This window comes from the organism of the source record quoted next, unplaced genomic scaffold (genome assembly GCF_019419815.1).
Source record: "Pyrus x bretschneideri cultivar Hongxiangsu unplaced genomic scaffold, Pyrus_bretschneideri_v1 Contig11, whole genome shotgun sequence".
NCBI lineage: Eukaryota > Viridiplantae > Streptophyta > Magnoliopsida > Rosales > Rosaceae > Pyrus > Pyrus x bretschneideri.
In genome coordinates this window covers 6442443-6469891 of record NW_025999402.1, presented here as the reverse complement: position 1 = coordinate 6469891, position 27449 = coordinate 6442443, and the positions used below count along the sequence as shown (strand labels likewise).

Sequence of the window (27449 nt, the reverse complement as noted above, 5' to 3'; positions counted from 1 at the left end):
TTAATTACTTGAATTACAAACCTCTCACAATAAGACGGTATTTTAATTTTAATTTACAAATATGAAGATTCAAACAAAAAGTTGCCTCAATACAAATTTTTTTGTTATTATACAAAACAATAAGTTACCACTCGGTTAAAGTAAAAAGTAAAATTTTTACCGTTGACAGTCCTCTAGCAATCACACTCGGTTGGCTTTTGGCGCCTTATCTCTCCCTTCCAACCGCAAGTCCAGAACAACCGCAAGAACCACCAGATTTTCCACTTCCACCTTCAAATTCCTCACGAGAACACATCAAAGGTCGCATCTTTCTTCTTCCATGGCGATTACCCACAACCTCAAACCCTCTATTTCCATGGCTTCCCCTTCCGTTTCATCCAAAACCCACAATTCCTCACTCTTCTTTGGCACTGTTACTTCAACAGTTCACAGCCACGGAGTCCAGCCGCCGCCATTGACATTCAGAAGTCGCACTGCTACTAACTCGCAAATCTTCAGCACCAGAAGACTCTTCCTTCCTAAGGTTTCCGGCATCTGGGATGCCTTGACTAGTGGGGGCAACAATCCCCGTGAAGCCGTTGCGGCGATTCGACGCGGGATGGTGCTTTTTAGGCAGGTAATTTCTACTCCTTGTTACATTTTGGCAAGTGATTTCCACACCTGTAAGTAGCACTTTTGCTCAAAAGAATTTATGTTTCAAGTGCTTTATTATAATTATGTTTTTGAAAATTCAAGTGATTTGTTGATCAGCACTTGGAAGTGTCCCAAGTGCTTTATGGAAAAATGAGTAAAGGGTTCGTTTGAGAAGTGTTTTTAAATGACTGAAAACTCTTTTAGAGAAGTGCTTTATAAACTCAAGTGTTTTTTGCACTAAAAATTTTTTTCTCTGAAAGTTCTTTCAGTCATTTAAAAGCACTTCCCGAACAAGCTATAAAATATCAAATAGAAGTGATTCATGGATAGAACTTGGAATAGCTTCATGGAAAGCACTTGGAATTGCATTGTAGAAAATCACTTGGAAGTGTTTACTAGACAATCACCCCGGAAGAGGTTTGAAGTTTTTCTTTCAAACGTGTAGTCAGAAAGGCTTTCTGATTGTCAGAAAACACTTTACCCTTCCAAAAGCATTCCGAATTGACCCTAACTTTCTTTTGAAACCTGTTCTCATAGTTTGGTAATTAAAGTTTTCAACTTTGTTATTTGTTAAGGGTGATGTTTCAGGTTCACTAGCAGAATTTGACAAGGCAATTGAGTTGGATCCTCGCCAAAAGGCATGTAAGTCTATTGATTATAGTTACTAATCACGGTTTTGGGGATATTTAATTGTTTCAGTAAATGTTTCCTGTTGTTCTGATCAGATCTTTGGCAAAGGGGGCTTTCACTTTACTATCTTGATAGGTACTACTTCTTGCTTCCATATGCTTTTGTTTTGTTACCAACTGATTGGTTGAGATTCATGTCGAGGATTAAACCGGGTATATATTCCACACAGGTTTGAAGATGGGGCAGAGCAGTTTCGGTTAGATGTTGCGCAGAATTCAAATGATACAGAGGAGTCCATTTGGTGCTTTCTCTGTGAAGCTCAGTTGTATGGAGTTAACGAAGCAAGGGAACGATTTCTTGAGGCAAGTCAATGCTACAAAGTTAAATTAGGCTTTAAGCTTGACACTATAGACTGGCAGACGTTATTTGAAGTGCTATTTACTCCATTGTACTGAGCGGAAAGTTGAATAAATTCTTCTAACTATATATTAGATCGAATGCAGGTTGGCCGAGATCCAAGACCTGTCATGCGAGAATCCTATAACATGTTTAAAGATGGTGGTGATCCGGAAAAGGTGTTGAGTGAAACCTTTCTTGTTTGATCAAACCATTTCTTATCTGAGCTTGTTGTGTGGTTCATGACTTTCCTCTAAATTAACTGATTGATGTTGATGCCTAGCTTGCTGCTGCGTTTTTGAATGGCCGTGAGAGTGATTTTTTCTACGCTTCTTTATACGCCGGACTTTATTACGAATCTGAGGTTTGCTTCAAACTATGATAATTTTCTTTTGATATCCTTTTGGTGTCACATGTTGTATGTCAACCGAATATGAGTGTTCCTGCAATAACTAGAGACGGCAGGAAACGGTTCTCCATTGATCCTATAGTCAGAAATCATGTGTTTTTAACTTTACATCCCTTTTAAATTCTTGAGCCATAGAAACAAAACACTTGCAGAAAATACTAACCGTCCAAGTTATCTTCGTTTTCGTTACCTAGACATTGATTAATTGTTTTTAGCTATACTATCTCTTATGTTACGCTACAATGGTGCTGAGAAATTATCAGTGATTGCTAACTAGCTATCTTAACCCGTGCAGAAGAAAGCCGACGGGGCCAAACTCCATATTGTTGCTGCATGCCAGTCTCCTTATGGACAAAGGTTAGATTTAGTTCTTCAATCAAAACTCATTTCTTAATAAAAACAGTTAAAGTATCCGTTAAAAAACATAAATTTGATTTCATATTAGGTCCGACGATTACATGGCTTCTCTTGCCAAAGTTCACTGTCTTTGTCGAAATTGGACGACCAGTTGAAGCATTTGGCTGAAGCTCTGTCAATCTTCCACGCAAGTTGGTTTATCGTGTGCAGCGACAATCTTAATATGGATGTGTGCTTTTCCTAGAAGAAATTACTTGTTCTTTGTGTAATTGTTTCGATGATTTTACTTCAAAAAGGGATGATTTTCAGCATAAGAACAGACAAGTCTAAGGAACCTATAAGTAAAGTAACGATTCAATCGGATATTACATACTACTTAGAGCGACGAACTTGAAAGAGTTTTACATGAACAAAAAGGAAACACATTTTACATGGTTCATGACAGCTGATCAATCTAAACATTTTCCCTGAGTTTGCGACGCTTCCTTGTAGTAGTATCTGAGCTTCATAACCATCGCCAGATTCACAGCGCAATCGGGACTTTGCAGGTTAGTTTCCTCAGATACAAATTTTTCCCCATATTTCTTCTCGAAAATCTTCCAGAGTGTCATCAGTTCCGGAATATCTTTAGAGCACGTTGGAGCTGCAAATATCAAGCTAGTGATGGCTTCTTTCACTTCAGCCGGACACTTCTTTTGTTCTTCCATGATCGACAGGTTGTCCAGAACCGATTTGCAGAAGCTCCCGAACAAAACATACAAATCTAAAAGCTGTTCTGTAGTTTTGAGCCTTATCAAACGTTCATCCCAGTCACGAGCAATGTCAGTACTAGTTTCCGCCTCCAACGCTTTCTCTTGCTTCAGCATTCGTATTCTAGCAGTAGCAGTAGCAAGGGCATTCTCCGCTGTTTTTCTGCTTTCAGAAGAGTTGAAGCCGTGTCTGAAAACCGAGAGCCGGAGGTTCTTCATCGTGGTGTCGACGGAGGAGATGGATCCTCACACAAGGAAAGAAAACTGATCAACTGAGTTAGTGTGTCTGTGCTGTTTCTCGTACAAGCTTTGCTCGTGAGAAGCGTAAAACTGATGAGATATGTTGGTGGGATGCTGCCGGTTTGGTATTTAAAGACGTCGGATTTTTTCCAACTGGTCTTTGGAATTCTTATTTCCTACTGGGCTTGGGAATTCTTACTTTTTAATGGGCTTAGGAAATCCTTCCTGCTTCCTAATGGGCTTAGGAATTCTTACTTCCTAATGGACTTAGGATATATGGATTTAAATATATCATTTGATATTTCAACTGTTTTTTTTTTTTTTTTTTTTTGTGAGCCTCTACACAAAGAGAATTTAAATTTTGATAGCTTATGTGGCACTTTGAAATCTTTTAAAGTTTTGTTATCCAATTGATATGTTAAATTAAATTCTTATTTTATAAAATAAATTATTCAACTAATTAAAATTTAATAAAGGACGTTTAAAGTTTAATCAGTAATCTATTCACCTTCCTTGATCGAAAAGAAGAAAAAAATATGATAATTGCATCGGTCAACTCAACATTAATTATAACAACTAATTAAACTAATTAATAAAATACATTTAATAATTAATAAAAAAAACATTTGAAGTTGTTGTCAAATTTGACATCAACCTCTTTTGCTGTCAATCCATGTTATCGCCACATAGGATTTGGCACTTTGGTTGGAGAATATTAGTGTGGTCTTTTTTTATTGTAATAGCTAATGTGTACATTTTGGCATCTCCAAAGGAGATGCTCTAAGGAGTTTTCACAAATGTCGACTATAATTTTTCTCCTTTTTCAAATATTATCTCTTGATTTTTTTAGTGTGGCGGTAACACAGCTCAATACATTAAGTGTTATAATACAAGTGATTGAATGCTTGAAAAAAATATTTCAACCATTTATTAATAGCATTTAGTATACCGAACTGTGTTATTGACCATTAAAATATTTCTCAATAAAATCAGACTTGCTACCTCTAACAAAACACAAGAGTCTTCATTATCACGTTTATGACTGTTTTCGTCTTGCTTGTTGAGTTTGGTTATTGTTCGGTGTGCGTCATCGGCCAAAAATAAATAAAATTTAAACAGGTGTCAAATTATGCAAACATCAGTGCCACGCAATTATTGAACCAAAAATTGCAATTTTATTTTCGTTACTTGTCACATAAACTGCACAATCTAGCCGTGCACGACAAGTTGTGGTCGGAAACATTAATAAACATTAAGGGGTTTTTTTTTTTTTGTTAAAATAGTCTCAGCAAAATCACAGCAAGTGATCTAATGGTAAAGGAGCAATCTACTCTCAAATAAACAAAAAAAATGTGGAAAGTTCTGGGTTCAATACTTAGAGTTGATGAGTCTGCTTAATTGTGAATATAGGCAGAGTGAAATTCCCCATAAACTCTCCAGGTTCGGAACAAGTAGATAATTGTGGCTTGCCAATAGCTGTCCCTCTTTTGAAATAAAAATTGTTCAAACAAAAAAAATTCTCTGCAATTGTCATAACCTCACTTTAGTTTCTAAGATTTAAAATTGATTGAGGTGGTAGAGAATGCCTACCGTTAATAATTTTGGTCATTATGTAAAAATTCTCAATTAAATTAAAAAAACCACTAGGTCAAGTGAAGAGGTTAATTTGATAAAAATACCCTTATTTAAACGGAGATTTTTCATGAAATGACCAAAATGATTAATGATGGACAATCTCAGAGACCGCTTCTATCAATTTTAAATCTCAGGAACCAAAATAAGGAATTTTGTCAATCTCATGAATTATTTTAGCTAAAAAAACTTAAATAAGTACTAATTTGTTGCTTTAGTGGTTGGCATAATGGAATCTCCAACAACAATGTGCATGCCTTATTTTAGTAATTACGCTTACTTATGCTTAATTATGTAGTCTAATTAATCTCTCTCAAACATAATTACATATGCTTAACGAGTGAGTGTTTTGGAAGATAACCACTAACCCCTTTTCGGCATATTCGCAGATGTAAGCGCATAAATTTGAATATTCTTTTTCTTCTGATCCTCCAATGGGATATGCCGTCTGCAACTGCCGCTGTGAGTACATGAACCCTAATGACATCCTATGTGCATTTACCATAATGCCCTCAATTTATTTTCATGAAATTTGGCTTCTATGTAGGGAGTTCTTTTTAACTAATGTTTAAATTCTATTTTGAGTTCGAATCTCATAGGAAGCAGTTAGGGGCACGCATCTATTTGGCTGAACCGACCAAAACATACGGTAATAGGTTGGTTTGGTTGTAGTTTTGAGCTTTTTAAATTGGCTTAAACTGAAATTTGGTAGAATTAAGATATATGTATAGTATTTCGCTGACATTACTATATACAAATGTTGAATTTGAAGTTTAGTACAATTTTGAAACTATTGATCTTTGGCTTGTAACCATATTATTAATTAAACTTGACCAATCCAATCTGAACCGTACCTGCTCTTAAAAATAATTCTTGATAAAAAAAATTATTAATTGAATTCAGATTGATCAACTCTGGAAGAAAGTACAATTTGAATTTTGGTTTCTTGATTCAAAGAGTTACAATGAAAGCAAAAAAAATAAAAAGGGTATTTTGGACATTTGGCAAGCAGCCATTGCCATCATTATGAAATACAAATACCAGATCCATAGATAGCATATACCAACTAAATAACTCTAATTAGTTTTGCTAATTGTTCTTCTAATTCCAACTCTTTTTGTGACCATAGGGCTCACTCAAAGTGCATACTACCGACTTTATCTACTGCCACGTGGATTAACAGACGGATTCAAAACCTGAATACGACACGTGTCGTTTCACTTACCAAATACCGTGAAAAACCCGCGGGTTCACCAAAACCCGAAGCCCACCTTCCTCAATTTCCCGGGAGTTCTGCAAACTGTAAAAACCGCTGCATTTCACAAGCAAGCTCTTGTTTCTTAGTTTATTTCATTTGGGTTTTTCTTAAAAAACCCAAAAGTCTCAATCTTTGGTCTGGTTTTTTAAGGATATGCTTATTGGGACTCCGAAAGCAAGAACTGTCGGATGTCGTCGGAGAAGCTCCTTGCCACCGGTTTTGTGCAGTCCGATGCAGTGAATATGAATGTGGGGTCTTTCTCCTTCACCCCGATTTTCGAAGAGCTTCCGGTTGCCACCATCGTGTCGGTTTCGCGGCCCGAAACCGGAGATATTAGCCCCATGCTTTTGTCTTACACCATTGAGTTTCAGTACAAGCAGGCAAAGCTCTCTCTTTCTCCGTGTAATTTGTATCTGTATGAACTGTTTGGGATGGTTGTTCTTCAAAAGCTTAAGTTTTTAGGAACTAAAATTTGGTAATTTGTTATTATTATTTTGGTAAATCAATTGAAGTTGAATATTGGTAAAAGTTTGGGTACTTTGTTAATCAAATTTCCACGCATATGTTGTTTTTAGATCATATGATTGCTCTTCTACTAGTACCCATGTTTAAAATATTGGTACCAGAACAAGTATTGATATGCAAATTTGTGTATATATGGATGGATATATCGATATTGAATTTGCTCAAAAATATGAAAATTTAAAATAAAACTTTGGGGAATGTCATATGTCAGTTTGTCGATATTTAATTAAGAGTTTCCCCGATATGGCACCCCGTTCCATATCTTTGTCTGATTTTCCAATATTTCCACGTAACTAATACCAATGCTATGTTATAGTAATTTTTGGGTACATTGTTCACGATTGCCTCATCTAACGATTCGCAAAACTCTTCGATTGTCAGATGGTTTGGAAGTATTGTTATTCCATACTAAACGATTTGTTTTGTATTCTGCTGTAACAGTTCAAGTGGCGGTTGCTGAAGAAAGCATCACAAGTTCTCTATTTACATTTTGCTTTGAAGAAACGCGCGATAATTGAGGAGTTTCATGAGAAACAAGAACAGGTTTGCCAATTTTATTTGATATGTCTCTGCCATTCTTTCATTTTTCGTAACATTTATGTATACTGGATTTTTCTCATTTGTCTTTGGCCTAACACAAAAATGTACTTTTCATGGGAACTTTACACGAAAGGTTAAAGAATGGCTTCATAGTATTGGAATAGTTGATCAGACAGCAGTAGTGCAAGATGATGACGAACCAGATGATGGGGCGGTCCCTTTACATCATGACGAAAGTGTTAGAAACAGGTGATTTCTGACTTTCGTATCCCCTTTTCTCTTTCATTCTTGGGCACAAATTAAGCCTTTATGCTAATAGTACTTATGGTTCCCTAAATTTGGTTATGATGCAGAGATGTTCCATCTCGTGCTGCTCTTCCCATCCTCCGTCCAGCATTAGGAGGCCAGCAGTCCATTTCCGACAGAGGAAAGGAGGCAATGCAGGCCTATTTGAACCATTTTTTGGGGAACATGGATCTAGTCAATTCTCGAGAGGTGTGCTCCTTTTCTATTGCTGCTGTAATTTGGTGGTACTCATTCTTCACAATTGTTATAAGATGTGATTTCGGATTGTAGGTCTGCAAATTTTTGGAGGTGTCAAAGCTCTCCTTTTTACAGGAGTATGGACCAAAGTTGAAAGAAGGTTATGTTATGGTGAAGCATCTACCAAAAATTACCGGGGCTAACTCTGATGTGAAATCATGTGCATACTTTTGTCTTGATTGTTGCAGCAACAACTGGCAAAAGGTTTTTTGAATGAACTTTTTTCCTTCAGTTGTTTGTTACAGAAAAATCAAACTATGCTTCCTACAATATGTCTATTTATTTCGAGAGAATCGTATTTTGATTATCGTGATGTTTTTCATCCAACTGCAGGTGTGGGCTGTTTTAAAACCTGGGTTCCTGGCCTTACTGGAGGATCCTTTTGACACCGAACTTTTAGACATTATTGTTTTCAATGTACTGCCAGATTCCAACGAAATTGGGCAGTCTCAAATATATTTGGCTAATCAAATAAAGGAACGTAACCCTTTGCGCTATACATTTAGGGTGAGTTCTTGTATTTTATGTATGACTTATATGTGCTTTGAGCATCTTTGGGTTAGTTCTGATGACCGACACATGATTTGTAAATGTCAAAAGGTTGCTTGTGGAAATCAAAGCTTAAGGTTAAGAACCACTAGCAATGCTAAAGTTAAAGGATGGGTTACTGCAATAAATGATGCTGTTTCAAGGCCTCATGAAGGTTGGTGTCATCCTCATCAGTTTGGTTCCTTTGCTCCTCCAAGGGGTTTGGCCGATGACGGGAGTCAAGCTCAATGGTTTGTAGATGGCGAAGCAGCATTTGAAGCTATTGCTACTTCTATTGAAGGTGCAAAATCCGAGGTTTGTTTCTTGCCTTGTTTACGCCAATTAAAGTGTATTTCTAGTGGTGAGAGGTCTCAACCGTAAAATGCTTGCCTCCAGATTTTCATTACTGGCTGGTGGCTTTGCCCAGAATTGTATCTTAGACGTCCGTTTCATAGCAATTCATCTTCTCGGCTTGATGCATTACTAGAAGAAAAGGCTAAGCAAGGAGTTCAGGTGCAAACACAACTATTCTCTCTCATTGTTGGCATTTATTCTGTTTTGGTGGGTTGATTTGACATGTTTTTTGTTCGAATGTTGATTTATATGCAGATTTTCATTCTTCTCTACAAGGAGGTTTCTATTGCTTTAAAAATCAACAGTTCTTACAGCAAGAGATTGCTTTCTAACATTCATGAGAATGTGAGAGTAATGCGCTATCCTGATCGTTTCCCCACAGGCATTTATTTATGGTATGCAAGATTGAATTAAAATTATCCACATTTTTTTCATTAACTTGTTTTTTGTTTGGCTTGATGATGGTTCTCCATAAATTATTTACGTAAACGTACAGGTCACATCATGAAAAACTTGTCATTGTTGATTACCAGATTTGCTTCATGGGAGGATTAGACTTGTGCTTTGGCCGCTATGACACGGTTGAACACAAAGTGGGTGACTGCCCTCCTCATATATGGCCGGGAAAGGATTATTATAACCCAAGGTATTTCTCGGTTTCTTCCTAAAAAAATCATCATATACAACTCATACTCATTTTCCTTTTTGCGATGGGGGGTAGAGAATCCGAACCAAATTCTTGGGAGGACGCAATGCAAGATGAATTGGACCGTGAAAAGTATCCGCGTATGCCATGGCATGATGTCCATTGTGCTCTTTGGGGACCGCCCTGTCGTGACATTGCTCGGCACTTTGTTCAGCGTTGGAACCATGCTAAGGTTGAGTTTCTGCTATTTCTGGTCTTGCGGAGACATTCTCTCTTTTTAATTAAGTAAATTTGCTAACTTGACGAACCATTTCTAGAGAAACAAAGCTCCAAATGAACAAACAATTCCGCTACTTATGCCTCAGCACCACATGGTTCTCCCCCACTACTTGGGAAGAAGTAGCGAGATAGACATTGAGAAGAAAAACAAAGAAGAAAACCAGAATGGAATCTGCAGAGAGAACTCTTTTTCCTCGCTATCACCGGTGCAAAATATTCCATTGCTTTTGCCTCAAGAAGATGGTTTGGATGCTCCTATTGAAAACCAAAAGTTAAGCACCGTGAACTTGAATCATAATCTTTTTGACCAGCCAGCTGATGATCTAGACCCTGATACACAGATGAAAGGTTTCACAGATGACCTTCATTCTAAGGATCTCAAAAGTGAAGCAAATTTAAACAACATGACACAATCTGGCTCGACAACTTCAGATGAATCGTCAGAAAGTTCAGAGGGAGGTGATCATACTGTTGCTGCTGATGATTACGGACAAATAGGTCCTCGTACTGCATGCCATTGTCAGGTTAGAGAGGCCTCTTGGATACCTGGAATTTTGTTTTTTAAGACTTCACGATTTGGCTAGGCCTAGGCATATAGTTCTATCTAATGAATATGTGATGTGTAGGTTGTGAGAAGTGTGAGCCAGTGGTCTGCTGGATCTAGCCAAACTGAAGATAGCATACACAGCGCTTATTGTTCTCTCATTGAGAACGCAGAACATTTTGTTTATATTGAGGTTGCACCACTGTCCTCACTTTATGAATCATTCTTTAATCTGAATCAAACAAATACTCGTAATTTAAATATGAATAGATGCTGTTTAAAGTCTTGATTTTCAGTTCATGTGCTGATTATTTTGCTATGTTGGTTGATGTTTGTTTCCAGAATCAATTTTTCATATCAGGTCTTTCGGGGGATGAGATTATACAGAATCGTGTCCTGGAAACGTTGTACAGGCGTATTGTGCTAGCATACAAAGAACAAAAGTGTTTTAGGGTTATTGTTGTCATACCACTATTACCTGGCTTTCAGGTACAATTCTTGGTTTATTTTCTTAATTTGATTGCCCATTTATTTGCTGTGAATTTTCAGTAACAATGTTTTCTCTTGGTTTTAATTCATGGTACATGTAATAGGGTGGTGTGGACGATGGTGGTGCAGCTACCGTTAGAGCCATAATGCATTGGCAGTACCGTACCATTAGCTGGGAAAAACACTCAATACTGCATAAGCTTAAAGTTAAGCTTGGTCCTAAGACACACGATTACATTTCTTTCTATGGTCTGAGGACATATGGAAGACTTTTCGAAGGTGGCCCTGTGGCAACAAGTCAGGTAATTTTCTGCGGTACATATGATATGTGCTTTCGTTTGTCAATTGATTGCTGGATTTCATTCTTTGTATGAATTTACCAGGTTTATGTACACAGCAAAGTGATGATAATAGATGATCGTATTTCCTTGATTGGATCATCTAATATTAATGACAGAAGTCTGCTCGGATCAAGAGACTCTGAGGTAAATTTCTCTTTTTTGTCAAGCAAATAAGTGTTGCGGCATGTTCATTGCATTTCGTTCATTCTTTTATTTCACCTCAACTAAAGTTCACTAGTAACAGAAACGCTATTGTGTGCTGCAGTGCAGACCATTGAGCATAGAAGTTGATTTTTATCTGACATCTAGACATATTTGTGAAGAAAACATAGTGTTTCTTTACTTGTGTAATACTCCCGCTTCCCTAAGAATTTTTTTCTCAAATGAGTTGTTCATACTTCTGCAACAGCTCTAGTACGAAGCAATAGTTTTCTATAGCAGTCAGATTCTCTGTTTTCCGTAGTTGTACTTGGATAATCGTTTAGTTTTTTTTTTAAATTTGCATAGAAAGAGATCCTTCAAACACATGACCTATGAACAATGTGATATTCATTGCAGATTGGTGTAGTAATTGAGGACAAGGAGTTTCTTGAATCATCTATGAATGGACAACCATGGAAGGCCGGAAAATTTGCATATAGTCTTAGGTGCTCGCTGTGGTCCGAGCACCTTGGTCTCCAGGCAGGGGAGGTTGGAAACATCGATGAAACATTCACTAATTTATAGTTCATTACTGATGTATACTTTCCTCTGTTAATATTAACATTGTTTGGTGAATCTCAAATCTTTCAGATAAATCAAATCAGTGATCCTGTATCAGACACAACATACAAGAATCTGTGGTTAGAAACTGCGAAGGTAAAACTTGCAATTCTCTAATAAAAGATATGTTTAGTGTTTATTTTTGGTTTGATCGATTATTTTTCAGTTTCTGTAACTTTCTCATGTTTCTATTTTCCAGGAAAATTCAATTATTTACGAAGATGTCTTTTCTTGCATCCCAAATGATTCTATTCACTCAAGGTACAGTAATGATCAGGTTTAGCCTGTCTATGGAACCGGCATTATGCCATCAATAGTGTCGATATCTCGATTCTTTATTAACAATAGCAGTGCAATATTGACTGCAAGACTGCGTACAATAGACGTTCCTTCCCCAGCCCTTTCAAAACGGGGAGCTTTGTTGGCTTGGGATCGTCCTTTTACTTATTTGCTCTATGCACTCTAAAATCTCTACTTTTTCCATTAAAATGCAGAGCTGCTCTCAGACAATGCAAGGCTCAATGGAAAGACAAACATGGCCACACAACGATCGATTTGGGAATAGCCCCCGAGAAGCTGTTGGAGTGCGGCAAGGAGGGAGAGGCGAAAGAAACAGATCCGATGGAAAGACTGAAGCATGTAAGGGGGCATCTTGTTTCCTTCCCTTTAGAGTTTATGCAGCAAGAAGATTTGAGGCCAGTTTTCAATGAAAGTGAATTTTATACATCCCCTCAAGTATTTCATTAGGTATGATTTTCCATTGATCTGAAATTGATGTGTAAATAGTAGGAACAATCTGTTGACTTGAAATTGTACATAGTTACTCATAAAAATCGATTGAGATATTACGGGGATACGTCAAATTAACAAGAAGAGTTGATGTATGCCCACAAGAGAATATGAGATGATACGACATAGGGATACAAGGGGATACCATCGTGTCCATGCTTCGTAGACCAATAATGACCCAATTCATGCCACTAACCCTAATCAGAATACTAGATGAACAAAAACTATACTTCGATTATCGGATGAGTGAAATTAGATTGCAAGAAAAACTTGTGTAGGACAGCCGGATCACATGTACTATTTGTCAGTTCTCACGTAACAAAGCTTGATGATCTCATCTGACCCCACTAATCCCACCCTTTTGAGGGAGGTGCCCTATTGCAGTAACCCTTTTGAAGTTTCTCCTCTAAAATGTTTATGAAAAGACTGTTCATGAGCTTTCTCATAAGCGCATTGAAGCACATTGGAAATTTTAACAGAAGTCGAAATAATTTTATAATTTATCACTTTCAATTTTTTTAAAGACATCATTAAAAGCACTTCTAGACATTCCAAAATCACTTCCAAACCAACCCTAAATGTATTTTTACATCTTTTACTTACGCAAGATCATGCCCGTCAAGGTAAGTAAATGATCACCAGGATGAAACCTACATTCATCCTCCCTCTGGTTAAAAACTCATAATATTTAGAAATCAAGCATCAGAACATACAGTACAATCTCTAAATTCAAAGTCCCTCAAGTGTATTTTAATTTTGTGGAATTCGTATTCACAGGTTTGAGTCTACCTTCTTGCATAGTTCCTCAAAGAAGGTGACTGTGAAAGGCCATCGGGAGCAACTGTTGTGTTCTGGTTTCCATTCTTCTGTTGTATTCTTCGCCTAGCCATGTAACCTCGAATCCACGGCGTCGCATGTGAACTTGATCATGATGAAGAAGATGATCCGGTACACGACAATCATGCTCAAGATCACACTCAGGTCTATCCATTTCGATCTGGCTGTGTTAATCTGGAACACATTTTCCAGGATGTACTCGCCCGGGATCTTAGGAAGATCCGGTGTCTGGTTGTCGAACAATAAGCCGCTCAGGTCATTCTGGTTGAAACATGTTCATAGACATCAGTTTTTTGAAGCACAATTCCCTCTATGTAATTACAATATAATCCTCTAACATCCACGTGCACACTTGAAGTTTACACTTATACTGTTGGATTCAACATACGACGTCAGCTAAGAAATCCTCGACGTCAAACTTGCCGAGCTCGTCGCGCGCAAAGTTGTTACTCGACAACATAAAATCCTGAAAGCTCAACGGTAAGTCGATATCAAACACGAAGGCGTCAACGGCTCTGTAACTGAAACCATCAAACTACGTTTGCTCGTAGTAACGGAAGACCGAAGTGGGTGACGACAGAGCCTCGCTGGATGGCGGAAATACACAACTGCATCCCTCCTCTACAGCTGGGACCACCACATCGGCAACGAATTTCTCCTCCGTTATAACAACATTAGAAAAGTTTCCTGACGGCGTCAGGACCCTTGAGAAGGATGGCAGCTCTGTCGTAAACACTGGGAGAACTGAAGTGGGCGAGGATAGAGTCACCGCCGAGCGAGGCTCTGTCGTCGCCCACTTCAGTCCTCCGTTAAGACAAGCAAACACCGTTTGATGGTTTCAGTTACAGAGACGTTGACAACTTCGTGTTTGATATCGACTTGCCGTTAAGCTTTCCGGATGTTATGTTGTCGAGTAACAATTTTGTTGCCTCCTTCACATTGCCTCTGCTTTTTCTTGTTGGATTTGACTCAGAGGTCGGCTATCCCACTTCGGTGGGGGAAAGAAGAAAGAAATAGTTTAAATATTATTACTGTTAGATCTAGTCCTTCAGTTCATCTGCTCCATCAACTGCACTGCAACATTCCCTGACAGCAGCACATGTGGAATATAATCTGGACAGCAAGCATCTGCTCCATCAACTGCACTGCAACATTCCTGACAGCAGCACATGTGCTCTGATGTGTGCAGCATGGACAGTAAGCATGCGTGGAATACAACCTGGATAGCAAGCACGCCACATTAGTTTATTGTGTGTACATTAGTTTATTGTGTGTGCGTGTGTAAGATGTATATAAAGCAATCAGATTGAATAATAAAGATATGATATCAATTCTACATGGTACACAGAGCTCTCTAAGTCCAACGACATCGATCCAATATTTTTTTTTTTTTTTTTTTTCTCCCATCTACTATCTTTCATTATGTCGTCTGATACTAGCAGCAACAACACAACCATCCCGTTTTCCTCCGCCATGACCACCATCGTCAACATCAAACTCGATCGAACTAACTACCCATTGTGGTTAGCCCAGATTCTTCCTATCTTGAGGAGTCGTGATCTAATGGGGTACGTAGATGGCTCCTGTGTTTGTCCTCCTATGAATCTTCCTGGAAATACTGCAGTCAATCCGTCGTATATTACCTGGATGCAACATGATCAAATGATCCTCAGCTGGATCAATGGCTCGCTCACAGCTTCTGTGTTGTCAACTGTGGCAAGCAAGCGCACGTCTCGAGCAACTTGGGAAGCTTTGGAGCAGCGCTATGCATCATCCTCTCAGAATCGAATTCTGTTTCTGCGCAACGAACTGTTGCAAACCAAAAAAGGTGACCTTTCAATTGCTGATTTTCTTGACAAGATGAATTCTATTTCTGACAACCTAGCCCTAGCTGGCAAACCAGTTGAAGAGGATGAGCTTGTTCAGATTATTCTCAATAATCTTGGACCTGTTTTTGAAATGACCGTGAATGCCGCACAAGCACGTGATTCTCCTATCACGTATCCCACTCTAGAGTCTCTCCTTCTCACCACTGAGAGAAGGATGGCGGAGCAAACTGTTCAAGTGACAGACACTACTCCCGTTAATGTGTATGTGGCTGCAAGAGGACGTGGTGGACGTCTTCGAGGTACTGGGCGAGGCGCTGGACCGTCCAACCGTGGTCCCTCTGTAAATCAGAGAGGGTTTGTTTCTCGCAACAACAATGCCCACAGACAACAATCCGCTGCAAGGTCTGTTTCCTATGGTGGTCGTATAACTTGTCAAATCTGTGGAAGAGAAGGGCATCCCGCCCTTGATTGTTATCATCGCATGAATGCAGCCTACGAAGGTCGTATTCCAACCAACCGTCTAACAGCTATGGCTTCATCTCCAACCACACTGAATCGTCAGCAAAATGGCTCCTGGTTACTTGATACTGGGGCAAACGCCCATATTACTCCTGAGCTACAGAACCTTGTCAATCCCAAGGAGTATAATGGTAATGAAAACATTGGTGGAGTAGGTAATGATACTGGTCTTTCTATTGCACATTCTGGTTCAAATCAAATCATGACTGACTCTTGCTCATTTAAACTTAACAACATATTACATTGTCCTTCGGCCTCCACCAGTATAATTTCTGCCCATCGTTTTACACTTGACAATAGCTGTTCTATACTAATCTTTCCACATTTCTTTCTTGTTAAGGACCTCAAGACCCGGAGGACGCTTTTCCGAGGGAAGTGTGAGAATGGGTTATACCCATTTCCTAATGGCGGTGGATCATCCAATCATCCCGTTCTAGCGTGTTTAGGAGTCCGAGTGTCTGCACAGAAATGGCATGATCGTCTGGGCCATTCTGCGTCTAAAATAATCAAATCTTTAATTTCCAATAATCAAGTGCAAATTAGTGGCACCTCTGCTGTACGTTTCTGTCATTCGTGTCCATTAGGCAAGAGTACCAAATTGCCGTTTCAAGTTTCAGAGTCTGTTTTGCAATTCCCTTTAGATCTTTTACATTCGGATGTTTGGTGTTCACCCGTTATTTCAAATGAAGGATATCGTTATTACTTATTGTTTGTCGATGATTTTTCCAAATATTCTTGGATTTTTCCAATGAAAAATAAGTCTGAGGTGTTCCAAATATTTTTAAAATTCAAAACCAAGGTTGAAAACATGTTTCAGCGTTCTATCAAGCTTCTCCAATGTGATGAAGGAGGAGAGTATAAGAGTAATGCTTTTCGAGAGTTTTTAGATAAACATGGCATCTCACAAAGGTTTTCTTGTCCCAAACACCCAGAACAAAATGGTCTTGCAGAAAGGAAACATCGTCATATTGTCGAAACTGCCATAGTCATGTTGTCTCATGCTGCTGTTCCCTCAAACTTTTGGCCTGATGCGTGTCAAACAGCCACCTATATCATCAATAGGTTGCCTACTCGTGTTCTGTCGAATAAGTCACCTTATGAAAAATTGTTTACAAGAACACCAAAATATGATTTTTTTAAAGTCTTTGGGTGTAGGTGTTTCCCGTGGCTGAGACCCTACACACAACACAAACTTGAGGCTAAGTCCAAATCATGTGTTTTCTTAGGTTATTCGCTAGATCATCAGGGGTACAAATGTTTGGATGTATCTACACGACGAGTTTACTTGTCTCGCCATGTCCTCTTTGATGAGGACTCTTTTCCATTCAAGGATATCACACTTCAAAAGGAAAGCGTCCATGCCACAGGTAGTTCTCCTTCATCTGATCTCTTATTTGTTTTCCCTTCCTTATCTCCATCACACTCCCCAGTCATCGCCTCTCCTAGCACTGCCCAACTTCTTTCCCATGATCCTCCCCCAACAAATATAACTTCTTCTGTGGATTCCATAGCCAACCCTAGTGTGCCTCCTGTTCTCAACCCTGATATTGTGCCCTTAGAAATGCCCAATGAGCAAGAACTTATCAGTGAACCTGAACAGCAACCGGACCTTAGTTGTGCACCTAATCCCGTACATCACATGCAAACACGCTCCAAAGCTGGCATCCAGAAACCTAATCCCAAATATGCTTTGCATGTTGTCACCACTGATACACCTGTTGAACCTACGTCCTTTAGTCAAGCCGTGAAACAACAGGAATGGCGAAATGCTATGGTCACAGAATTTAATGCCTTACAGCGTTCTGGGACGTGGAATCTTGTTCCCTACAAACCTCATATGAATTTGCTCCCAAACAAGTGGGTTTATAAGATTAAACGACATGCAAACGGCTCCATCGACCGATATAAGGCACGGCTAGTTGCCAATGGGTTTCATCAGCAACATGGCGTGGATTATGGCGAAACGTTCAGTCCAGTGGTCAAGCACAGTACCATTCGATTAGTACTTAGTCTTGCAGTCTCAAATCAATGGCCAGTTCGTCAACTTGACGTTCAGAATGCCTTTTTACACGGGTATCTAGCGGAGGAGGTGTATATGAGGCAGCCTGTTGGGTTTGTTGATTCCCAATACCCACATCATGTATGCAGGTTACAACGAAGCTTGTACGGTTTGAAACAAGCACCGAGAGCTTGGTTTCAACGTTTCTCGGATTTCCTGCTTCATTTGGGTTTTCAGGAATCTAAGTGTGATTATTCGTTGTTTGTCTTCAAGCAACAAGGTGTTTATTTACTTCTGTTGATTTATGTCGATGATATATTACTTACAGGCAATCATCCACAACAAATGCATCGTTTAATCCAGCAGCTACGCACATTATTTTCAATGAAAGACTTGGGGCCTCTCCACTATTTTCTGGGTGTGGAAGTCTCCTCTTCGCATAATCTGATGCATCTTAGTCAAGCAAAGTATGCATTGGATCTTCTGAAGCGGACCAATTTTCTTGATGCCAAGCCTATTTCAATAATCTGGACAGCAAGCATCTGCTCCATCAACTGCACTGCAACATTCCTGACAGCAGCACATGTGCTCTGATGTGTGCAGCATGGACAGTAAGCATGCGTGGAATACAACCTGGATAGCAAGCACGCCACATTAGTTTATTGTGTGTACATTAGTTTATTGTGTGTGCGTGTGTAAGATGTATATAAAGCAATCAGATTGAATAATAAAGATATGATATCAATTCTACAATTACCCCATTCTAACTAATACCGAGGTCTTTTGTGACAGAACTCCACATCTGACCAATTGAGCAGGTGGTAATTATCAAGTTAGTGGCGCCCTTGGCCCATCGACTCAAAAATCAAACAAATGTTGTATTTTTTTACCTGTAAAGCCCAGAAGTGGAAGCTGATGTATGACATAGGGTAACGCCAGATGGGTTTTGGGATGTCCCGGGAGACTAGCATGAAGATACCCTGACATGTGAAGAAAACCATACAGTTCATCAAACATGGTTCATGAAGAGGAAAAGTGTTACAAAGTGCCGATTTCCACAAGCTTCTAAGTCGTATGCTTCGAAATTATTACAAACCTGAATTCCAGCCCCTATGATAATGCCCATGAGGAAGTTGGGGACGACGCTGGCTATCGCCATCATCAAGCTCTCGACGATGGTGACACTTGCATAAAGGCACAATACAAAGAAGAGATGATGCTCAAAGCCCGGGTGGAGCCGGACCATGAAGTAACAAACAGTTCCGGCGAGAAAGGTAATTAGTATCAGGAATGGCATTGCAGAGAGCGTGTTGCTGATGACAAATGCAGTAACGCCGTAGTGGCCATTCAGCCTCTCTCTTTGGAAAACCTGGGAAATTAGGTGGTAAAAAGTTAGATTATTACCTTCAAGTAAATATTTAGGGTCTTTTCGTGTGGGGTGATTCGGTAGAGGGTCTAGGGAGCAAACCTTCATATCCTCTACGAAAGAAGGAACCCCACCAATTGACTTGAAAGTGACAAAACCAAAGACAAAAGATGCACACGAACCCCGTGCCTGTCACAGAATGAACGAGGAGAAGGTATTAGTGCATGAATGAACTTGGGACTCCAAATAGATGGTTCCACCTTGCAAATAATACATACCAGAATCGAACTGTAACCCGTTCCCACATTCAAATAGATGGTTCTGATACAAACTGTGACGACAATGTAAATGACGAGCCTGAGCCAGTAGTATCCAAAGTCCCTTGACATATTGATAAACGAACGCTTGGACAATTGGAAGGCCTGCATAAAGAAACTAGCCTGACTTCCTTTAGAATCTAGCACAGTTCCTTTCTGCAGCAAATGGCAAAAAAAACGTCAGTCAGAGTAATCAGATTAATGATCAACTGGTTAAAAATCTCGGTTTATATGAACACTTACAACTTTCGATATCTCCTCAACTTTTTCTCTAGCTGTGTACGAGTATTGAGAAGAACGATAGGAATCAATAAGAACTCTTATAGCTTCAGCAGTGGTAATCTTCTCCAACGGGTCATCACTTGCCTCAAACTGATAACAGCAAACAAAACATTTCGAATTTTATCAGAAGACCGAAACTATTGCTACGAATTGTGAACATTTAAACTTACATAACATAGAAGTAGAAAAGAGAAAGTACTATGCGTACCCTGAGTTTCATGGACCCTTTCAGTGTGGCCTTTACTTTGTCGAAGTCGGAGTTTATGCATCTAAGAAAATGATCAGATGGGTTCCTCAAAGCAGGGCACGGAAAGCCGGCTTGTGCAAAGAACTGAAAAAACCAACCAATGCGTTCGTAAGAGCTCTGTTACACTTACATTAAATCAACAAATAGATGTTCATAACGCAAAGACTGAGGGTTCTTGCCTCATATGCGTCCGCCGCCTGACCAAAATAGACTGTTTTGCCACTAGAAAGCAAGTACAGTTGATGAAACAGTTCAAAGACTTCACTACTAGGCTGGTGAATTGAGGCTATGACAGTCCTTCCGTCTCGTGCCAGGGCGCGTAATGTCTGAGTCACGAAAAACGCCGAAGCACTGCCACAAAAAACCAATTGATCATTAAGATTTAACCCTACAACACAATAATTTGAAAGCACTTCAAACCAGTTAAATGAAGGCATACAAATATACCTATCAAGTCCGCTTGTTGGCTCATCTAGGAAGAGCAATCTAGGCCTCGTCAAGATTTCAAGAGCAATGCTGACCCTTCTCTTCTCTCCCCCACTGATCCCACGCAAATGCCAATTTCCAATAACTGTGTCGGCGCAATCCTGCAGTCCCATCTCTATGATTGTACTCTCAACCAGTGCCCGCTTTTCGGACCAAGCCATCTTATCCGGCAGCCTTAGTCTTGCCGAATAAGAAATCGTCTCTCGCACCGTTAAAGTTCCAATCAAATTGTCATCTTGGGTCACATAGGCCTGTTTAAATTTGCACCAACATCCACAAAAACAACATCATGAATACATCACATCTAGACGCCTTCCTAGCTAGCTTGATCAAACATAAACTACTAATTTCAAGGTGTTTTTAACTTTTTAAAAAGAGAACTTTTAGCAAATGCGCTTATGAGCAGAAGTGCTTCCTGCGTAAACAGTCCCAAACAAACGTAAAGCAACTCAGTAGACAAAAAACATTCAAATTAAGAGAGAAAGAGATTACTACTCACAGCAGTGCCAAAAGAGAGCTTCCGTTTGCGGCCATTGAGCAGAATAGTACCAGAAAGAAAAGCATTGGCGGCCAACCGACTCGACAGAGCATCAAGCAAAGTAGACTTCCCAGAACCAGAAGGCCCCATGAGAGCCGTGAAAGTTCCAGGCTCAGCGTAACCAGTCAAACCCTCCAACACCTTCTGCGTCTCGCCGTTGTTCAGAGTCACTATCACCGTCAGATCCTTCCACGTCAGCCTTGCAGACACATCTCCCACAATCTCCAAACTTGTCTTCTCCCCCTCCACAGAGTCTCACTCAGAGGGCTCAGCCCTCCGGCCACAACCCCGTTTCTTGACGGCTTTCCGGCTTCTATCTCGATCATAGCATGCCCTGCCGCCGCCGCCGCTGCTGAACTCTTCGTTTTTTCAGTTTCGTATGGCATGTTACTAATTTCTCGCTAGCTCCCCGATATTGCACACGACCCAGAAGAGCTTTCTACTCGTGTTTATGTAGGACGACGAGGAACCACAGACGTGAGTGCGGAAACGAAGACTCTGTGAATTTGACCGACAGTTGGTTACAAAGAATGGAAATTTGAAATTCCCATGCAGAACGAGCGTGTTCAAAGTTGGAATCTTTTCGTATCAGAAACTGCTTAAAAAGGAGTTAAATTTATGTTGACGTTGTTTTCCATTTCTGACGGAGAGTTTGAATCTGCGAATTCTGAGAGATGGTTGCAGGGAGAAGAGGATGATCTATACAGCTATACTTTTTGTTCTGCAATTAATGGGTGGTAGCTTTTTGATAGGGGCATTTAATACAAAGAACTAATTAATATTAGGGGTCTGTCTTGACTTTAGTTCTTGAGTAATGTTATTCATATCAATTTTTTTATACTACAATCATTTGAAAAATTTACAAAATATAAGGAAATGAAAGAGAAAGATTCTTCGTATACCACAATCATCATTCAATTAACTAGTTTTTCTTAATTATTAGTTTATTAAATAATGAACTAAATTTAATAATTTGATTAATTTAAATGATGTGGCTGTCCACATCAAATGTTACTTAAAGTGATGTGAAAATGTGGTACAAAAACATAATATGAATAACATTACTCAATATTAACATTTGGCACTCCACAATATTGTCATTGTATGAGGGTGATTTATTTTATTTCTATTAAATTTCAAGATGTAAATTTATCTAACGACAATTAATGTAAATTCATGTGATGGTCACGTATTGTATTTGGTATTGTTTACTCTTGTATAGAAGTACGTCTGGACGAACACATACACCTAGAGTACAATGGATACATATTCTATATTTTCAACATAAGTGGATGAATCGTCGTAAGAGAAAACCTGGTATAAAGTCACATGAATAAAAATGTTAGGGTCATACCCCCACACCAAGGTAGCTAGTCCAATTCAGTATGAGAACTAGCACAATCAAGCAGTCTTATTGAAAATTTTATCTTCATTTTAGTAGTGTGGCGATTATACGTTATCGTGAGCATAGCATTGAAAAAGAGATGAAGTGTCACTCAAGAATTAATAGTAAGTGGTGATATCATACCAGGGCATGGGCGTGCATTGGTTAGTGCCTTGATATTGATTGGTTTACATCACAAGTCACAAAATGCTTTAACTTCTTCTTTCTTCCTCAGCTGTCAACCACCTCAAGAGGAAGATAAAGAGAAAGTTAAGCTCCTCCCCAATATTCATGGGCATTTGGACACCTCTACAAACTACTTTTTTTTTTAAATTTAAATTTTTTATTTTATAAAGACAATTAGGCGAGATTAACTATTCATCAACAGTCGTATGCGAGACACTTTTCCTTTCAATTTTTGACTTTCTAACTAAACAACACTTGTTCATTTGGAATGTAGCAAATTTTATATCTTTTCTTCATACCAATTCTCAAGTATTTGACTTTAAGGATATGAAGTACCATTTTAGCAAAATATACATAATAGGTGGTGTTATCATCAAATCCTATGTCACCATGGTTATGTGGTCACTCATCCTCACTTCATTCAAATTGTATGAAGAAATAGCTTGCTAAAAAGAGACTGGACCCAAACTGCATGACAAATCTAAAGAGTCAAATCATCAGCAAAATTATTTTCATGATAAATATAACGAATTTCACAAAATCAACTTTCGTGCATTAGAGATAATAGCGTGTGAAGGGGGTGAAAAATATTTATACGGAGATTATATTATTTTGGGAAAAAAAAAAAAATTTGAATTTGGTCCACTTGGGCATGATGTTATTCCAGCCCAAATGAAAGCATAACTTTCCTTGAGAAAGGACCAATGAAACCGACTGATTCGATTTCGTAAAAGCCCAGATAAAATAGATGAGGTAGGCTGGAGGCCTGCTGCTGCTAAAGTTTGAATCTTTGCTGATACTTCCAGACTACCAGTATTCGAACGATCATCTCTTTCCCTCTATTCCTTCTTCTCCTCCTCGCACAGAAAGCGAGCGAGGTAACCCTCCCCCTTTTGCTATTTTCTTAAAGTGTGAATCTTTTTATTTTTTATTTTTTTTAATATGGGTATCTGGGTATGGTTGATTTGTTGATATGTATCATTTTGTAACTGGGTTTTATGCTGATTTGAATTGGGTGAATGGATTGAAGGAGAAAGATGTCATCTTTTATCTGCATTTAGTTTGAATAGTGAATCTGGGGGATGGGGTTTCTGCTAAATTGTTCTTGCCCTCATGATTTTTCCTCTAAAAACACATTAGAGCCTATTTGATACATTGGGTATATTTTGAATTGGGTGGTGGGTTTGAACTTTGAACTTTGAAGTGCAAATATATGCTTTCTGCTCCTTTAACCCCATTGGTTTTCTTAATTTTCCAAATTTTACTTCTTTCGATAGGTTGTTAAAATTGCTAAAAGTTCCAACTTATTGTTCAAATGCTTGCATTAGTAATTTTTGGTAATTGATTTTATTCACTACTCAAAATTGCAGGAGAGATTTGGATGCTTTTCTGAAGCTAGAGAGTTTAGTCGATGGCATCATCTGAGATAACATCGGGGGCGTTGGTTACATTGCAAGATTTGCATCCATCTTCCCCATATTTCAAGCAAGGAGCATCGTTACGAGTAACCGGAAGGTAAGACTTCTTCCCTTCCACATGTTTAGGGTACAAGTAGTTTATAGCAAAGGCTGGCTCGGTTGGTCTTCGGAAACTTTCCTATCCCAGGGTCTTTATTGCCGTGTTTCTTTATCTCTCATCACGTACCATGTCACACAAGCTAAAGGAAAATTGGGATATGCACCCCGTTGCAGGGGAGTTTCTCCTTGGGGACGGCTGTGGCATCATAGCTGGACTATATTGTAAGGGCGATGTAGATATGATAGTTTCAGCATTTTCGGTGTTGTGACAATATTGGTTGGAGCGATTGTGGTTTGCTTTTGACTTACTTAGATCATCATCAAGATGGTAGTGTGTTGGAGTGGATGCAGAACTGTCCGAGATGATCTTCTTCGGGCAAATTTGGCATCTCTGGTTGTGCCCGAAGTAGACATTAAGAAACACTTTAGACTCTGACTGAGCTTAATAATTAGAAAAATGTCACTTATACAACCCAAAACAGTTGGTAATAGATCAAACAGATTCAAATTCATTAAACAGCTTATGAATTAGTATTCCTTGCTTCGTTCGTAGGTTACATGATTACTCTGTAGAGACGGCCATTGCCACAATCGCCCATGGAAGTGAGAGGTTAAAAATCAACACGCAGCACCTCCGAGAGCTCAGCTTTCGAGTTGGATCCATCTACCAGTTCATCGGCGAGCTGCTTATTCAACCGGATAATGAGGTAAGTGGTAACTTACATTCACACACTTGATTTTTTTGGTGCCGGTCTTTTTCACGGGTCACACACGCATGAATGTGAAAGCAAGAAAGGTCAAGTGTTCGTACTCTTTTTTCTCAGGCAGTGTTGCAGGCACGTGTGGGAAGGAATGTCGACGGCATTGACCTCAATCTATATCATCAGTCTCTGCAACTGATAAGACAATTTCAGGCCAACCATTTGAAGAAGCCAGCAACTTAATGCAATTATTCTTTTGGAAAGGCTCATGTGGTTGAAATTTATCCTGGTCCCCTTCGTGTCGCACTCCATACCTATGCATTTGTTGAAAAGAACTTACCTACGCTGATATGTCATTGTAGCAGTATTTCAAGCTAATGATACATTATCATTTCATAAAGTTAAAATACTTGACTAAGTGTATTTAGTACCTCCACATTTGCACCCCATGTATAGGTAAGTTTCTCTCGTCTTTGTAAACATTCTTTTTAGAGAAGGCTAAGGAGATTCTCTCAAAGTAGAACTCTACATGGACTCTTTGCCAGAAGAGGATTATTTCCCCTCCTAATTTCTCTCCCCATCCCTCCCCTCCTACTTGAACAATTATGATTGAGCTATGTCAACATTTTATATTGATTTTTTATAAGGACAAAAAGACAAAAAGCAAAGTGTGAGAGGAAGGGGATGGGGATAGAAAATGAGAGAATCCTACTCCAGTAACACCTCATAGTTTAACGTTAATTTCAGTGTTGACATTATAAAATATTGTGCAAAAAATATGAGGTGACATAGTGTTTGTGGAAATTCCCACTTTTGATAAAGTCTCATACACATTTTCCTTCTTTTTAAGGGAAATGATTGTCATGCACGTTTTTCTTCTTCTGCATCTCTTGTGTCTTTTGATCATCCAATCTAAATGTCATAAATAAACTGTGGTTTCCAGAAAAGATAAAGGTGCGTAAATCATTTCTTTGTTTTTTATTTGCAAATTTAATTGAAAGACCAAATTACCCTCCCACACCCAACCAATTTAACAGTGAAAATTGAAATCCTGAACGGTAAAAGGGCAAAAGCATAGCGACAATGATCACTTCATAATTCAAGGAAAACAAAAAATTGTTAATTGGGCCCATAAATTCTAATGAACTTTGTTCGTAGGTCCTAGCATGGCCCAAGTCCTTCACCTACTTTAACGTTTTCGCCGGAAACTTTGCCATCGCATGTTGCCATCCAGGCACCGCCCCACACCCGATTGTTGGCTCTTACGTGGCATCTTGTCGGAATTCACGCTGTGCTGGACCCTACGTAATCGTTGCTCCTTTGCACCGACCTCATGTGTGATGGCGGTGCGGAGCACAGGATAAGTTTGTTCAAAGGTATCACGTGTGAAAAAGCAGCAGAGTTAGACTCGTGTCTCATGCATGCCTGTCGGTATCAGTACTCGTTTGTCTTCTTTTTTCCTCAACCGATAATTCAACAAGAAATACTAAGGTGATTCTTTTAAAAGTAAAATTTTTATAAATTCTTTGTTATTTCATATTTTTAGTATAATATTTTATAATATCGGCACAGAAATTAATATTAAACTGCGAGATGACGAAGATTATATAAGACTCTTATTTCTTAGAGAGTTTATTTAGCATTTCTATAATTCAATTCATTATTTTGGTAAGAATATGCTCAAGTTCGGATTTCGTTTAGAATTAGATAAGCTTTAAAACCTCCTTGAATTTTATTTAATAAAGAGTACTGTTTAAAATGAAAAATTAGAAGTTGCTGATTAGTTGATCTAATGATATTTGGCTTCCGCGTCGACTTAAGAAAATATCCTCATTCAAGTGTCATAGACATACGATTATTAGTTGAAAAATATGCAGGATCAAATCACTACAACATCATGAACAGGTTGGATTATGCCACAAAGTCTTGAGAACATCCCATCCCCTAGACCCTAGTAGTCATCTTACGTGTGATTTGATTCTACAATTGGGGGTGCATATATGTTATTTCTCATCATGCATATAGTATTCTGCGCAATAAACAATATCATGCGAGGACCAAGAATTAATACATGATCTCGTAAGGCCAAAGATGAGGAACTCACTTGGAGAACCGAGTCTCGAAGATGAGGGATTATCATCCGAAAAACATTTAATTATCGGCAACGGATTTCGCCCGACGCTCGTAATCGTGGAGTTACTCAATATGATTAAATTAAACGGTTGATTTTAAAAGTAAGAAACACTCACTTACTTTAATTGCTCCAAACAAATATATAATTTTTTTAATTAAACAAGTTTTTGCTATTTAAAACTTTCTAGTACAGTATTTATATTAGTTTACAAATTAATAAACCTCAAGTTTATATGAAACCTTTACAACTCCGAAAATAACTTGACAACTTCCTATGTGACAATATTTCAAACTTAATTAAGCTCTAGACTTCCAATACGCATGAGCTGCCAATTAATAAACTATTGCTGCTGCATCATTAATAATATGAACTATCTCGGTAGTCAGAGGAGATGAAAGTCACGTGATAAAAGAAACATCACTAGAAGAATATCCTATGACTACATTTAAGAATCTCATCACGT

The 27449-nt window shown here is 38.8% G+C and overlaps 4 protein-coding genes across 4 annotated transcripts; 3 read left to right on the top strand and 1 right to left on the bottom strand.

Moving 5' to 3' along the window:
• Positions 1-233: 233 nt before the first annotated feature.
• Positions 234-2800, top strand: LOC103930594. The gene is made up of 8 exons (XM_009339950.3): positions 234-616; positions 1209-1275; positions 1359-1398; positions 1493-1625; positions 1767-1838; positions 1943-2023; positions 2364-2425; positions 2514-2800. The coding sequence occupies exons 1-8, from the start codon at positions 320-322 to the stop codon at positions 2578-2580; spliced, it is 819 nt and encodes a 272-aa protein (XP_009338225.2). The 5' UTR covers positions 234-319; the 3' UTR covers positions 2581-2800.
• Positions 2801-6219: 3419 nt separating this feature from the next.
• On the top strand, positions 6220-12743 carry LOC103930592 (phospholipase D zeta 1). The gene is made up of 20 exons (XM_009339948.3): positions 6220-6684; positions 7271-7372; positions 7503-7618; positions 7723-7864; positions 7946-8116; positions 8246-8419; positions 8513-8755; positions 8837-8953; positions 9050-9189; positions 9291-9440; positions 9516-9672; positions 9758-10243; positions 10346-10456; positions 10606-10752; positions 10857-11054; positions 11136-11237; positions 11652-11783; positions 11886-11951; positions 12055-12116; positions 12350-12743. The coding sequence occupies exons 1-20, from the start codon at positions 6493-6495 to the stop codon at positions 12600-12602; spliced, it is 3261 nt and encodes a 1086-aa protein (XP_009338223.2). The 5' UTR covers positions 6220-6492; the 3' UTR covers positions 12603-12743.
• A 495-nt stretch (positions 12744-13238) lies between these two features.
• On the bottom strand, positions 13239-21715 carry LOC125473554 (ABC transporter G family member 11-like). Its single transcript, XM_048576541.1, is given in 12 exon segments — positions 13239-13559; positions 13561-13753; positions 18718-18808; positions 18925-19197; positions 19297-19383; positions 19473-19667; positions 19755-19883; positions 20002-20124; positions 20220-20391; positions 20488-20777; positions 21026-21304; positions 21307-21715. Coding segments are annotated over 12 exon segments (2106 nt in total). The 5' UTR covers positions 21451-21715; the 3' UTR covers positions 13239-13429.
• A 1779-nt stretch (positions 21716-23494) lies between these two features.
• Positions 23495-25420, top strand: LOC103930591 (CST complex subunit TEN1). Its single transcript, XM_048572913.1, has 4 exons — positions 23495-23512; positions 24005-24149; positions 24705-24858; positions 24976-25420. The coding sequence occupies exons 2-4, from the start codon at positions 24046-24048 to the stop codon at positions 25093-25095; spliced, it is 378 nt and encodes a 125-aa protein (XP_048428870.1). The 5' UTR covers positions 23495-23512; positions 24005-24045; the 3' UTR covers positions 25096-25420.
• Positions 25421-27449: the final 2029 nt, after the last annotated feature.

Excerpts from the sequence above, each read along its gene's own strand:
- LOC103930591 (XM_048572913.1), top strand. The coding sequence starts at position 24,046 with ATGGCATCATCTGAGATAACATCGGGGGCGTTGGTTACATTGCAAGAT. Across the intron at positions 24,150-24,704 it reads TCGTTACGAGTAACCGGAAG|GTTACATGATTACTCTGTAG; the intron begins GTAAGACTTCTT and ends CTTCGTTCGTAG. Across the intron at positions 24,859-24,975 it reads TTATTCAACCGGATAATGAG|GCAGTGTTGCAGGCACGTGT; the intron begins GTAAGTGGTAAC and ends CTTTTTTCTCAG.
- LOC103930594 (XM_009339950.3), top strand. The coding sequence starts at position 320 with ATGGCGATTACCCACAACCTCAAACCCTCTATTTCCATGGCTTCCCCT. Across the intron at positions 1,276-1,358 it reads GGATCCTCGCCAAAAGGCAT|ATCTTTGGCAAAGGGGGCTT; the intron begins GTAAGTCTATTG and ends TGTTCTGATCAG. Across the intron at positions 1,399-1,492 it reads TCACTTTACTATCTTGATAG|GTTTGAAGATGGGGCAGAGC; the intron begins GTACTACTTCTT and ends TATTCCACACAG.
- LOC103930592 (XM_009339948.3), top strand. The coding sequence starts at position 6,493 with ATGTCGTCGGAGAAGCTCCTTGCCACCGGTTTTGTGCAGTCCGATGCA. Across the intron at positions 7,865-7,945 it reads ATCTAGTCAATTCTCGAGAG|GTCTGCAAATTTTTGGAGGT; the intron begins GTGTGCTCCTTT and ends TTCGGATTGTAG. Across the intron at positions 8,420-8,512 it reads CTTTGCGCTATACATTTAGG|GTTGCTTGTGGAAATCAAAG; the intron begins GTGAGTTCTTGT and ends AAATGTCAAAAG.